Here is a 12,464-nt window from a genome sequence, read left to right on the forward strand (position 1 = left end):
AACCATAATATCGACAACATTAATAAACGCATACGTTGAGAAAATATCTAACCCAGTATATTTTCCGGTTATATACCACAATGCATTGCTAGTATTCGTTGGTCACCATTTTGGACACGTTTTTCAAACGTAGAAGTATATCCGCAAATATCTCAGCAATCCTCTTTTGACGAGTAAGTATGAACAATAATAATACTATCTGAATACATACAGATCTTCCTTAATATTATTTTGATTAAAATAGTACGTGAATAAGCAAAAAATGGCACATAAAAATAGTGTGAATGGGGAAGATGACACAAAATCGTTTTGCCGTTTCTCTATTCTTATTCTATGTTGTACTTTCAAACTTTGGGTACTCTTTAATTAGGACAGACTTTATTGCTCAACTGCTATGATGCAAGCCAAATTTTATACATTTATTTCAGCTTTGAGCTTAGTAAACCATTCATTTTTTAGATTATACTAAAGAAGATATTAATCATCATTTATTTGGGAAGTAATATTATATAATTTTCTCCTAGCTGCGGTGCTGAAGTCCCACCCTACATCAACAGAAAAAGACATAAAGGAGCACGCAATGTGTTACTTGAAGAATGCATATGCAAGGCAGGGGGCCAGGAGATCTGGACACTGAAAATAATAGGTTTTTGGTTCTAACTGTTAGGACAATTAGACAGGGTTTGCAAATAGTGGACAATTATAATAGTATAAAAGTATAATAGACCTCTAACCATATACGTATAATAGACGTCTAAAGTTATCCGTATAATAGACCTCTAACCATATACGTATAATAGACCTCTAAAGTTATCCGTATAATTGACCTCTAACCATGTACGTATAATAGACGTCAAAAGTTATCCGTATAATAGACCTCTAACCATATACGGATAATAGTCCTCTAAAGTTATCCGTATAATAGACCTCTAAAGTTATCCGGAACTCCAACCATATATGTATAATAGTCCTCTAAATTTATCCGTATAATAGAACTCCAACCATTTATGTATAATGAACGTCTAAACATAGACGTATAATTGACGTATAACTTTAGACGTATATTAGAATTTCATTCTAGACAAATTGCAGACCACATTTAGACGTCTAAGGTATGTGTTTAATAGACGTATATTATACGTCTTTTGCCCACTGGGGTGTGTGCCAGGTGCATTACCGATGGTCTACAACTAGTTGGTACCACAAGACACTTGTTCCCAGCTTTCCCATTATACAAAATGTCATTTTCAATAGAAAAAACATCTTTGTACTCATACTTGGTATCCGTTTTTTCTTTGTCAACCATGGCCCTATCAAATAAAGGCTTTAACGATGGATCATTCCTTTGCAACCTAGCAATATCATCAGGGACCTTCCATTCATGTATAACCAGTTCAGAATGATCAACTTTGGGTTCTGGTGTACCTATATATTTAGCCAAATGACGTTGTTGACGCGTTTTCCTAGGCCCTTTTGTCCCACCTTCACACAGACTATCGTCTAGGTCTGGCAAGGGTTGCAGACCAGCTTTTGCTTGGGCCCTAGTGACCACTGGACATGATAGGTGTACATTAGCCATTATGGAAGCATTTACACTTTTCAGCAAATCAATCAAAAATGGTAAATCCCTTCCCAAAATAACATCTGCAGGTAAGTACTGAACAACTCCTACAATTAATCAATAAAATTGCCCCTCTACTTTTATAGTTATTTCTGTCATTGGGTTTTTTCGTTTATCTCCATGTACACACTGAACCATAATTTGCGTTTCATAGTCTATTCTACTATCTGAGACTAATGAATGTTTCACTAGAGACACTGAACTGCCCGTATCCAATAAAGCTTGCACAGATTGACCATTGAAAATTACTGGCCAACATGAACAGTTTTCTTTATCTCCATTTCTTTCCTTAAATATGTCCCCTTCTCTAGGTACATAACAAAACCCTGTCAATTTTGGTTTACGCACTGGACACACTGCAGCTTTATGTCCTGCTTGTTGACAATAAAAGCAAACCAGTTCTTTGACAAAAGTCCTCCTTATAGGTGCTTTATCCTCCACTTACGGTCTTTGCATATCTATTGCGTTACCTCTGAAGTCCTGACTAGTCCGGATACCTCTGGAAACTACCGATGGATATTTCCTTTGTTCCCCTTGATGAGCATGCACGTACTGTAGTGCCAATTTTGCCACCGTTAATCCATCTGGTGGGTCAAGTTCCTTTACCCATGTCCTGGTTTCAGATGGAAGTACATTCAGTAGTTGCTCCAAAATGATAGTCTCTCCAATTTGTTCCTTGGTACTCTGTTCTGGACGAATCCGTCTCTTATATAGTCCCTTTAGGCGGTTATACAGTATGTCTCCGTTGGTATCTCTCCTAGTGGAAGTCTCGGATCTCTGAAGCCCTGTCGGTAAGTCTCTGGAGAGATGTCGAACTTCACCAGTATCGCCTCCTTCAGGTCTCTGTAGGTGTTGGACCGGTCCTCGTCCATAGTACTATAAGCTTCCAAAGCTTTGCCTGTTAGTAATGGCACCAGTCTGACTGCCCATTCTTCATCTGGCCATTCCCACATCCGGGCCATGCGCTCAAAGCGCAGCAGGTAATTTTCAATGTCCTCTCCCTGCTGATGAGGGCATTTTGGGCTCCTTCCTCTGGAGGGGTTTGTTTGATAACGCCTGAGGAGCTGCCTTGGGGGCTTGTCGTACTGATGGTGTAGGAAGAGCCAATCGTGGGCTTCCTGGTGGAGACGAGGCTTCTGTCAGTGCCGTTCGCAATTCAGGCGTACCCTGGTTTATGACATTCTGTTCCACATTCAGTTTCTTTAATTCTGTCAAAAGAATCTCCTCTCTTTTTTGTTGCATATTCAAAAACTCTTGAAGCAAAGTCACCACTGCCCCTTCAGATCCTGTCCCTTGTGCAGTGTCTGTCTGCACAACTTGATGTGAAGACTTTCTAGGCTTGGTTCCCAAGTCTTCATATTCCTCCTCTTCCGTAGAAGTCACTGTGTTCCAGGGTTCTTCTGTCTTTGGGGTTGAGGATGAGGCATTTTTCTGTGAATGCAGGCCTCTCCTTCTCCTCACAGGATGCACTGTCTTACGGCTGGCCATCCCGCTGCTGCCACCAAAATGTCACACAATGGCCTGAGCAAGGCCAGAGTAGGTCCGTTTTATCTCAGACTGGCTCCGCCGCAAAAGCACCCAAGCAAACAAGTGCAGTCTATTTACAGTTCTCCCAGTCCCCCACACCAGAAAACAAAACACCCAAAAAAAGAAACAAAACTAATTATTCAAACAAAGACATATGATAAAATATTTACATTTCATGTAGACAGAAGGAGCATTATTGGGAGACAGACTCACTGTTCCTCTGGCTGTGACAGGACATCACATACTGGGCTGCCAGTTCCACTGAGTTCCCTCCTTCCTCTCCCATTAGGATTGGGACCTGTTGTGATTCTGGCAGGTGTGGGACCTCTGGGATTAGATTTCTGATTTAGGGAAGAATGTTTCTCTAATCCCAGAGTATCTGTCACAGTGCAGTGGGAAGTTTACCTCTGTCTCTATTTCTCCCCACTGGCAGTGGGAGCACAGCCTGTCCTCTCTGGGCAGCCAGGTCTGCCTGCGTCGCCCAGTTTCTATGGCCAAGCTGTGGTCACTGAGCCTGTACTTCGTCAGGGTCTGTTTCTTTTTGGTGTTTCTTATCTTGGTCAGATATTCAGCTAGTGTGTATTGTCTGTTTAGGGTTCTGTAGCATTCCAGTTTATGTTGTGTTTGTGTGTGTGTGTCCCAGTGTGTGAGATATTGCTGTTTGATCTGTGCTGTGATGTGGTTGAATCTGAGTTGTGGGCTAGCTGGCTCAGGGGGCTCTGTTTTAGGCTCAGCAGGGCTTTGTAGTGGTAGGAATTTTTGTTGCTGTTTTTTAAGTGTAGCCAACACTTTAATACTCTCTTCTGTATGCTTATCAATAGTGGGTACTGGCCTAATTCGGCCCTGCACCCGTTGTTAGGTGTTTTTCTCTGCTCAAGGAGGATGTTTCTACAGATCTCTATGTGCAGAGTTTCTGTGGGGTGTTTGTCCCATTGAGTGTAATCCTGGTCTGTGAGGGGACCCCACACTTCACTGCCATATAGAGCAATGGGTTGGATTACACTTTCAAATATTTGGAGCCAGATTCTTGTTGGTGGATTGATGTTGAAGAGCCTCCTTCTTATTTGTACCTGTTTCCCTGAGGTCTGGCTTTCTTCTGGAAAACCATAACTCTGGTCCAGATTGACTGTCAGCACCCAGGTCTGACAGTACTGCTCCAGCAGTGCCAGGTTCTGCTGCAGCCCCTTGATTTCTGTGTCGTGTAGAGTGAGACTGTCTGAGCTGCAGACTGTTCTAACATTCCTGCTAATTTGTTGATATAGATATTGAACAGTGTTGGGCTCAAGCTGCAGCCCTGTCTCACCCCACGGCCTTGGGTGAAGAATTTGGTCCTTTTGTTTCCAATTTTCACTGCACATTTGCTCTCTGAATACATTGATTTAATTATGTCATACACTTTGCCCCCTATGCCACTTTGGAGTAGATTGTAAAACAATCTTTCATGCCAAATCGAGTCAAATGCTTTTTTGAAATCGACAAAGCAGGCAAAAACATTTCCTTTGTGTTTTTGGTGGACGTGTTTGTCTATCAATGTGTGTAGGGTGTAAATGTGAGCAGATGTGCGGTGATCTGGTAAGAATCCAGTATGACTTTTACTCATGATATTGTGTTCGGTAAGGAAGGCCAATATTCGTGTATTTAGGATACTGCAGAATACCTTCCCCAGGTTACTGTTCACACAGATGCCCCGGTAGTTGTTGGGATCAAGTCTATCTCCACTCTTATAGATGGGTGTGATCAGTCCTTGGTTCCAGGCCTCAGGGAAACATCTGGCTGTCATGATGAGATTGAAGAGTTTGAGCAGGGCTTGTTGCAACTTTGGGCTGCTGTTTCTCAGCATCTCATTTATGACTCCTTCTTGGCCATAAGCTTTGCATGGTCTGAGGGCCTGGAGTTTGTCCAGTAGCTCCTGCTCAGTGATTGGGGAATCTAAGGGGTTTTGGTTGTCTTTGATAGCCAATTCCAAAATTTCGAGTTTTTCATAAATGGTGTTTTGGTCTGATTGATTTGTATTTGGGAGCTTTTGATAGAGATGTTCAAAGAATGTTTGCCAGATTATTCCATTTTGGATGGCCAATTCTTCTGGTTTTGATTTATTTAAATTATTCCACTTTTCCCAGAAACAGTTCTGATTTAGTGACTCCTCAATTTCTGCAATTTGTTTGTTTATCCATATGTTTCTTTTCTTTTTCAGCGTGTGTTTGTAAAGTTTTACCGTGTCACAGTACCTGAGGCACAGATCTGTGTTGTGTGGTTTTCTGTGTTTTTCATTTGAGACTTTTCGTAGTGCATTTCTAATGTTGTTGCACTCCGTATCAAACCACTTTTCTTTTGCTTTTGTTTTTTGGTACTTTTTTGATTTAGTTGTTTTTAGCTTAGATTTTGATGCTAGTTTGTGGAATAGGTGATTTAGTTTTTGTGTGGCCAAGTTTATGCCTAATTTGTTGGTTTGATACAGAGTGTTTAGAAATGTGTCCAACAGTGTCTGAATTTCATCATCGCCCAGTGCAGTTTGGTATCTGTCTAGGGTGTCTGTGTCCCATCTGTATGCCTGGTTGAGGTCGTACAGCAGGCTGGGGTGTGTCATTGTGTCTCTGTACTCGTGTGCTCTCTTCATGTAGAGTGTGATCTGGCTGTGGTCGGAGAGAGGAGTTTGTGGCCTGACAGTGAAGGCACTGATACAGGAGGGGTCCAGGTCGGTGATGGCGTAGTCCACCACACTGCTGCCCAGAGCTGAGCTGTAGGTGAACCTGCCTAGAGAGTCCCCTCTAGTCCTGCCGTTGACGATGTACAGGCCCAGCCCTTGACAGAGTTGGAAGAGGCTCTCTCTCTCTCTCTCTCTCTCTCTCTCTCTCTCTCTCTCTCTCTCTCTCTCTCTCTCTCTCTCTCTCTCTCTCTCTCTGTTGATATAACACCACCTAACAACCACCAACCACTTAGCCTGAGGAGCCAGCTTAAATAGCATGTAAACCTAAACCCTCCCCCTCTGGAACAAACCATTTCTAAAATTCAAAGTTGTTTTTCATATTTCCTTAAATAACCCTTGAGAAGTTGGGTTAGGTTTGGCCTTCTTAGGCCACCATAGGCTGACTCACCCTGGAAGTACCGACACCAAACAAACAGTGAGTAACATCCGTTTTGAGAGCGCTCTCCATTCACACCACAATACTCACTTATACCTGTGTTTAAGTATTTGAATGTATATGAAATTAGGTATGTTTATGTACGTGAATGTATATGAAATTAAGTAAGAGCAGTTTCTAGTCAAGCCCTGAGTGTGCATCCTCAGCAACGTATCTAGCAACAGCTCCATGGAAGGTGTATGAATGTTGTATTTTTCCGTACTATCAGTACCTCGTGACAGGCTCATCTGTCACAAGGTATCAAATTACAGCACGTAACAACTGAGTACTGTACCTGAGACAATATCATCGGGCATTTCCAATAATGACCAACATCATCAACTTCAAGTAAAATAAGATTCACACATGGAGTTTTATCTTGGAATGGAGGGCGAGAGAATTCATTTATGCTTCTGTTGCATCTTGAGCTAAACTATTTTAAAAATATGATGCAGATTTGTTCAAGGCACTTGCAATCACCTTAAAGAGAGTTTTCATGAAGACATATGTCAGCTAGCTCTCCACTGTTAATTGACAGGACTTTTGAAGAAACTGTTTTCATACAACCAACATACAAATTGCACATCTTAATAAACATGAATGGAAATCCTTGTTGTGAATAACATAAACCTTCACTACACATGATTGAGTCCTTGAGTCTGGCACCTAAGACCACTCAGCCATCCTGACAAGCAGTGGAGGCTGGTGTGTTGAATGCCCCCTTTGCTTTGTCGAAGGATTATTAACTACTACCGATAGTTCTTTTCTTCTTATTACAGAGATTTCTACATTGCAAAACAATTGATGAAATAGATAAAGTAAAGACCGACACCTAACCGATTTATAATGACATTCACAATAGATTTAAGGAAAGCACAACTGCCAGGATAGGGACTTGAACCCTGGACCCTCAGATTAAAAGTCTGATGCTCTACCAACTGAGCCATTCAGGCTCTGGAAGCAAACAGACACTGTCAGGATCCTCGCAAGTCACATGTCTCTTCTTGTGCCGAAGCGCAGTCATTCCTGACCCATCTGGAATGACCACTGACAGACTTTATCCAGAAGCGACAGCACCACTCCCAGTAGAATGAGAGAGAAATACAGAACGACACGAGGAGTCAAGGTGTTGCAACTGTGCTGAAATTTAACCATTCACATTCCAGATCACGTACAAAGGTTATTTGCCTTCGCCAGACATCAAGTGTATTGATTCTGATTAGTCCTAATTTATATCAGTTGATCTCATATAACCAACCGATCTGGAAGAATGAACGTTCAAACTGCACAGCGGAACATGAAGAGAAATCCGTCTGCTGATTGTCAGCAAAGAATGTCGTTACAAATTATCCGCCGAGATGTTTTACCTATTCGTCCACCTCTTTCCTTCCTCCTTTGGAGTGAGCACAATTCTTTCAGTTTCTTCTCTTGTATTTTCCTTGCTATTTTACTGTCCCTTTCCCCCATGTGGAGATGGATCCACAACCAAAACCCTGTTTCACCCTGTGTTTGTGCAACGTCAGTCTGTGAAGGGAAAGCAAATTTTACAGCTCCAGTGGAGCAATCGGTCAGTGCGCGGTACTTATACAGCAGTGCACAGCAGAGTCATGCCGAGGTTATGAGTTTGAGCCTCACCTGGAGCATGTCTTTAGCTACTGAAAGCAACTGTCCACTTTAGATGCTGCTACTTATAAGTCATCTTTAACACCTTATCCAGTGGGATTGCAGTCTGTAAGGTATTTGCTGGAGATCCGGTCTAAATTAACATCAAAGGAACAGGTACAGGTTTATTCCACATCACACCCGAAGAAGGGTCCACGTAGTGTTTCCTTCTCTTTTCAGCATGGAATAAACCTATACTTTTTCATTTGCAGCCCACGTATACTGACACAGGTCACTACTTAAATTCCCATCAGCTGTGGACCCCCTGCTGATCTGTACACAGATACTGTATATGTGTGAGGTCTACTGGGACTAAGAGAGCACGATGAAGACTTGAAAAAGCTCTCGCATTAGATTCTGTGTTTTTGTTGTTCCTCAGATTTGTTTTTAATGTTTTTTTATTTTCTGTAGTCATTAGACTACTACTTTTCCTAGGTTCCCGGAAGACTTCTGGCTTTGTGGTTGTTGTGTTTTCGGGTTACAAGTATTTTTTTCTATTGATAGGACCAGACGCATTACTGTGGGACTACTTAACTTAAGTTATTACATTGTACCTGAAATTACCACATAAACTACTACTCTGTTTTTCTTTTTTTTTAATAAAGGCACAGATTATTTTTTTTTCTTGCGGCTGATTGGTATCTACAAGGGGTCATTGCAACGAACGTGGCTGCTGAAATTTGTCAGCAGCGCTGTACTAAACCTGTTCTCAATTGCAGCAAACCTAAAATAACATCTGCTGCCCATTAGATGTTACTGATTTAGGAGACTAACTTAAACCGCCTCTTCACAGGGTTTAAGTAGCTCAGTAGTGGAACAGTCGATCACATTTGAACTGTTCTGAATGTAGTGGAGATAATATAGTCACAATAACGAACATGCACCACTCCCTTGAAATATTTAGCTAAAATTGTTTTCTAGGCACCACAACTATTCACAATGAATTGTATCAATACATGTCTTTATTAATAAAAGTGTAATTTATTAATAATTCAGATTAACGTATATCTTTATTTGTAGCTGTATTACCGGTAATGCATGTACAGCCCTTAATATGGGATAGTGAATTTTCAGGTATCCTGGGGAGGGAAGAAAACGGAAATGAAGGAAATACATATTTAAAGGGGGTGTAAGTCTTACATGTGTTTTGTCACATCTGGGTGTTAGCTGAATAGATTTTTGTATTACTTATTGTGATTTGATATATACTTGTATTTCTCAGGAGACAGCAGAAAAATTGGGGAATTTGCGCGTACAGAAAATAACTTGAACTTAACAGGCAAATGTAAGGTTATGTTAAATTTTAAAAAAAAAACTTTGTCACCTTTTTCAACGTGATTATTTAAGACAGTTGCTCAGAAAAGTATCTCTTCTCGTATCTATGTCTGTAGTCCTACAATAATGGTGGTGAAGTAGGTGGAATGTGCGGAAAGAATCGGAGATGGAACAGAAGACTCACCCAGTCGATAGAAAGGTTGTGCAGGACCGCGCACACTACAGTGACAGCACTGAGAATCGTGGTTTTAAAACTTCACAACTCCAGGTAGGAGTCGAACCTACAATCTTCTTATCTGAAGTCACTGGCCCTGCGAGTGTGCTTCCTAACTATGAGCTTTGTGCCGCTATTAGTAATACTGTACATTGCTCCGGTCCAATTTTTCTCAATTAGATTCTCGTGTTTCCTACTTGTATTTAGCTACTAGGTCTTTCATTTGGTCTGTTTTAAAAATAGCATCTCTTTAAAACAGACAAACGGTTTTATGTGTCGCGCTGAAATTCACACACGGGGGAAGTCACACGAAAGATAATCGCAGATAAGATATCGCGTTTAAAAAGAAATCCAGAGTGGCAATAGAAAACAAAGCCTAACACACGCAATGCAAGCACTCTACCACTGAACTAAACTCCTGAGAGGCACTTTTGCCTGTGGCTCTTTAATTGTGTTAGGAAGAGTGACATGTCTACACAGTGTAATTTTTAATGGTCGAAGACAATCAGATGCGAGGAGAATTCAGAACACGAGCCTCTGCTTTATCGTTTACTGAGCTTTCGATGAACGTCTAAGGGTTATCTTCTGTATCATCTTTTCTTCTACATTCATAGGTTTAAGGCTAATGACAAAAAAATCTTTTTTATTTTCTTGCCAGCTGGTAGTAATTCTGCACTGACAGGGGAGATTAGTATTTTATCTATCGCAACTTGTTTTTGAAAATCAAGTTGTTCCAGAAATGAACACTTACATTAAACTTAAGGCAGACGCCTGCTGCTGTCCATAATGATAAACTCTACACGACGAGAGAGAAAGAAAGGCACTGGCAGGATTTGAATTCAGGTTCACCAGTTTACTAGACAGGTACTTTAACCAGCTAAGCTGTGGCCCTGGTGGAGGCCTGCCCTTTTACAGCCACTTGGACACACCACTCTGAGACACCTGCGTTCTGTTTGCGCTGAGCCTGCTCGCTGAGCAAGTGACGAGAAATGGCTTTTATCTGGTCATTTCATGTCCAAGGAACTCAATATGCTTTTTATGTTCAACAGGATGTCCACTACAGCCGGCACTGAAGCGCAGCACAGGCTCTGTGGTTTGACATCTTCCAAGGAAAATGTTGAAATTGTAGATGGAAGATAAAAATTGTCCTTGAGTAGAGCTGAGTGGTTTCTCCCCATGTGTGCATTAGTTTCCTTCAGGTGGTCTAGTTTCTTGCCAGCAGCCATATCACTTTGCAACTCATAACTAACAGCCCACTGAAGCTAAAAAAGTGTGTGCCTGGCCAGTACCTGGATGGGAGACCTCCTGGGGAAAAAAAAATGGTTGCTGCTGGAAGAGGTGTTATTGGGGCCAGCAGGGGGTGCTAATACCCCAGTATAGTGATGGGGACACTATACTGTAAACTGGCTCTGTCCTTCTGGTAAGATGTAAAACTGAGGTCCTGACTCTTTGTGGCTATTAAAAATGCTGGGACCTCTTTCAGAAAGAGTAGAGGCCAAAGTAGAGTATATTACTGAGGACTAACTGTCCATCTGTTCTACATAGATGTGTCAAATTTCCCATTGGCCTTAACCAATCATGGCCTCCTAATAATCCCCATCTATGATTTAGCTTCATTACTCTGCTCTCCTTCTCACTGAGAGCTGATGTGTGGTGAGCGTTCTTGTGCACTATGGCTGTGGTCCCATCATCCAGGTGGGGTTCCACATTGGTGGTGGTGGAGGGGAGTCCCCATTACCTGTAAAGTGCTTTGAGTGGAGTGTCCAGAAAAGTGCTATATAAGTACAAGCAATTATGAATTATATTTTTATTACCACAGTCCAAAAACATTCTGATATTATTTTAGCAAGTTAGTTTAAAAAGGCCTGAACCTTTATGATCATGAGTTTTACAATGTCAGTCATTCCTGTTTATAGTTTTAGCTTTCCTGTGTTCCAGTTATTTAAATCCAGATGCTTTTGTAACTCACTGTAGCTATACAATTTCTGTAGGTTTAGGATTAGTGATGCTGTACAGTGTCTTCTTGCAGGACCCATGATTTCTCTTGATTTGTAGGGAAATTTAAATAACATTTAGGTTGTATCATGTTGTGTCTATCTTTGTGTACACTGTTTTTTTGTCCTTTGTGTAGATCTACTGATACTTATGATTTGAAACAAACAAGTAACTTTCTTCTTTCTTATGATTTTTATCATTGCGAGTGACCAAGGGCTCCTTAATTTTTAATGATACCTTTAATGTCATACATTAGAAATGAGCATATCAAAACCAAAGATTATTGCAAAGCAAAACTTTAATAAAATGTATCAAAGAATATTCCCATCAAAAGTGGTACATTCAGAACTGTACATCAATCAACAATTTTATTTCCTATATCTGGAACATCAAAAGGTATTAAAAGAAAGGCTGAGCAGAAATGGAATGTTCAAGTCTCAATTTTGCAAAACACAACATGCAGGACAGTGTGGAAAAAGTGGAATGAAGTGGACTCAGGTCACAGACAGTGTCAGTGTGGAAACAGTGGAGTGAAGTGGACTCAGGTCACAGACAGTCTCAGTGCTCAGAGTTGTTCTAAGACTGCGTGACTCTGTTGGTGAAGCTCTTCTGTGTCTAGACCTACAGGAGGAGCTTCTCCCAGACAGCCCTGTCAGTCTCACAGCATCCATCCTCTCCCTGAGACTCGTCCCCAACATCATCGTAGTCAGTCCTGTCAGGGGCAGGGGCTCCTTCTTCAGAGGGCAGTGTGGGCAGGACCCTGTCCACTCCAGGGCCAGCGTGGGGGACACCTGACAGAGAGACACAGACTCAGATTTTTAAAAATGACTCAGTTATTAACATAATATTGATACAAATAAGTATTATGAAAATGGTAAATATCAGAAATGACTGAGTAGATAAATTAATAATTAAATCATAAAGTCATAATCATAAGCCTCCAACTTGTAAAGATTTTGCCAAATATATTCCCAATAGTTAAATATTTGTTATTAACGACAACACACACGAAATTACACACGACATAAACATACAGCACACAATTACA

At 41.1% G+C, this 12,464-nt stretch overlaps 1 protein-coding gene across 1 annotated transcript in view; it reads right to left on the reverse strand.

Moving 5' to 3' along the window:
• Nucleotides 1-2,340: 2,340 nt before the first annotated feature.
• LOC148826650 (antigen WC1.1-like) overlaps nt 2,341-12,464 on the reverse strand; it is a 42,304-nt gene continuing 32,180 nt past the window's right edge. The window contains exons 19-20 of the mRNA XM_088926363.1: nt 12,079-12,207; nt 2,341-2,739 (exon numbers count right to left, since the gene is read on the reverse strand). Coding sequence (XP_088782489.1) covers nt 2,341-2,739; nt 12,079-12,207 — 528 coding nt within the window. The remainder of the gene's footprint in view (nt 2,740-12,078; nt 12,208-12,464) is intronic.

This window comes from Atractosteus spatula, chromosome 10 (genome assembly GCF_055471065.1).
Source record: "Atractosteus spatula isolate fAtrSpa1 chromosome 10, fAtrSpa1.hap1, whole genome shotgun sequence".
In the NCBI taxonomy this organism is placed as follows: domain Eukaryota; kingdom Metazoa; phylum Chordata; class Actinopteri; order Semionotiformes; family Lepisosteidae; genus Atractosteus; species Atractosteus spatula.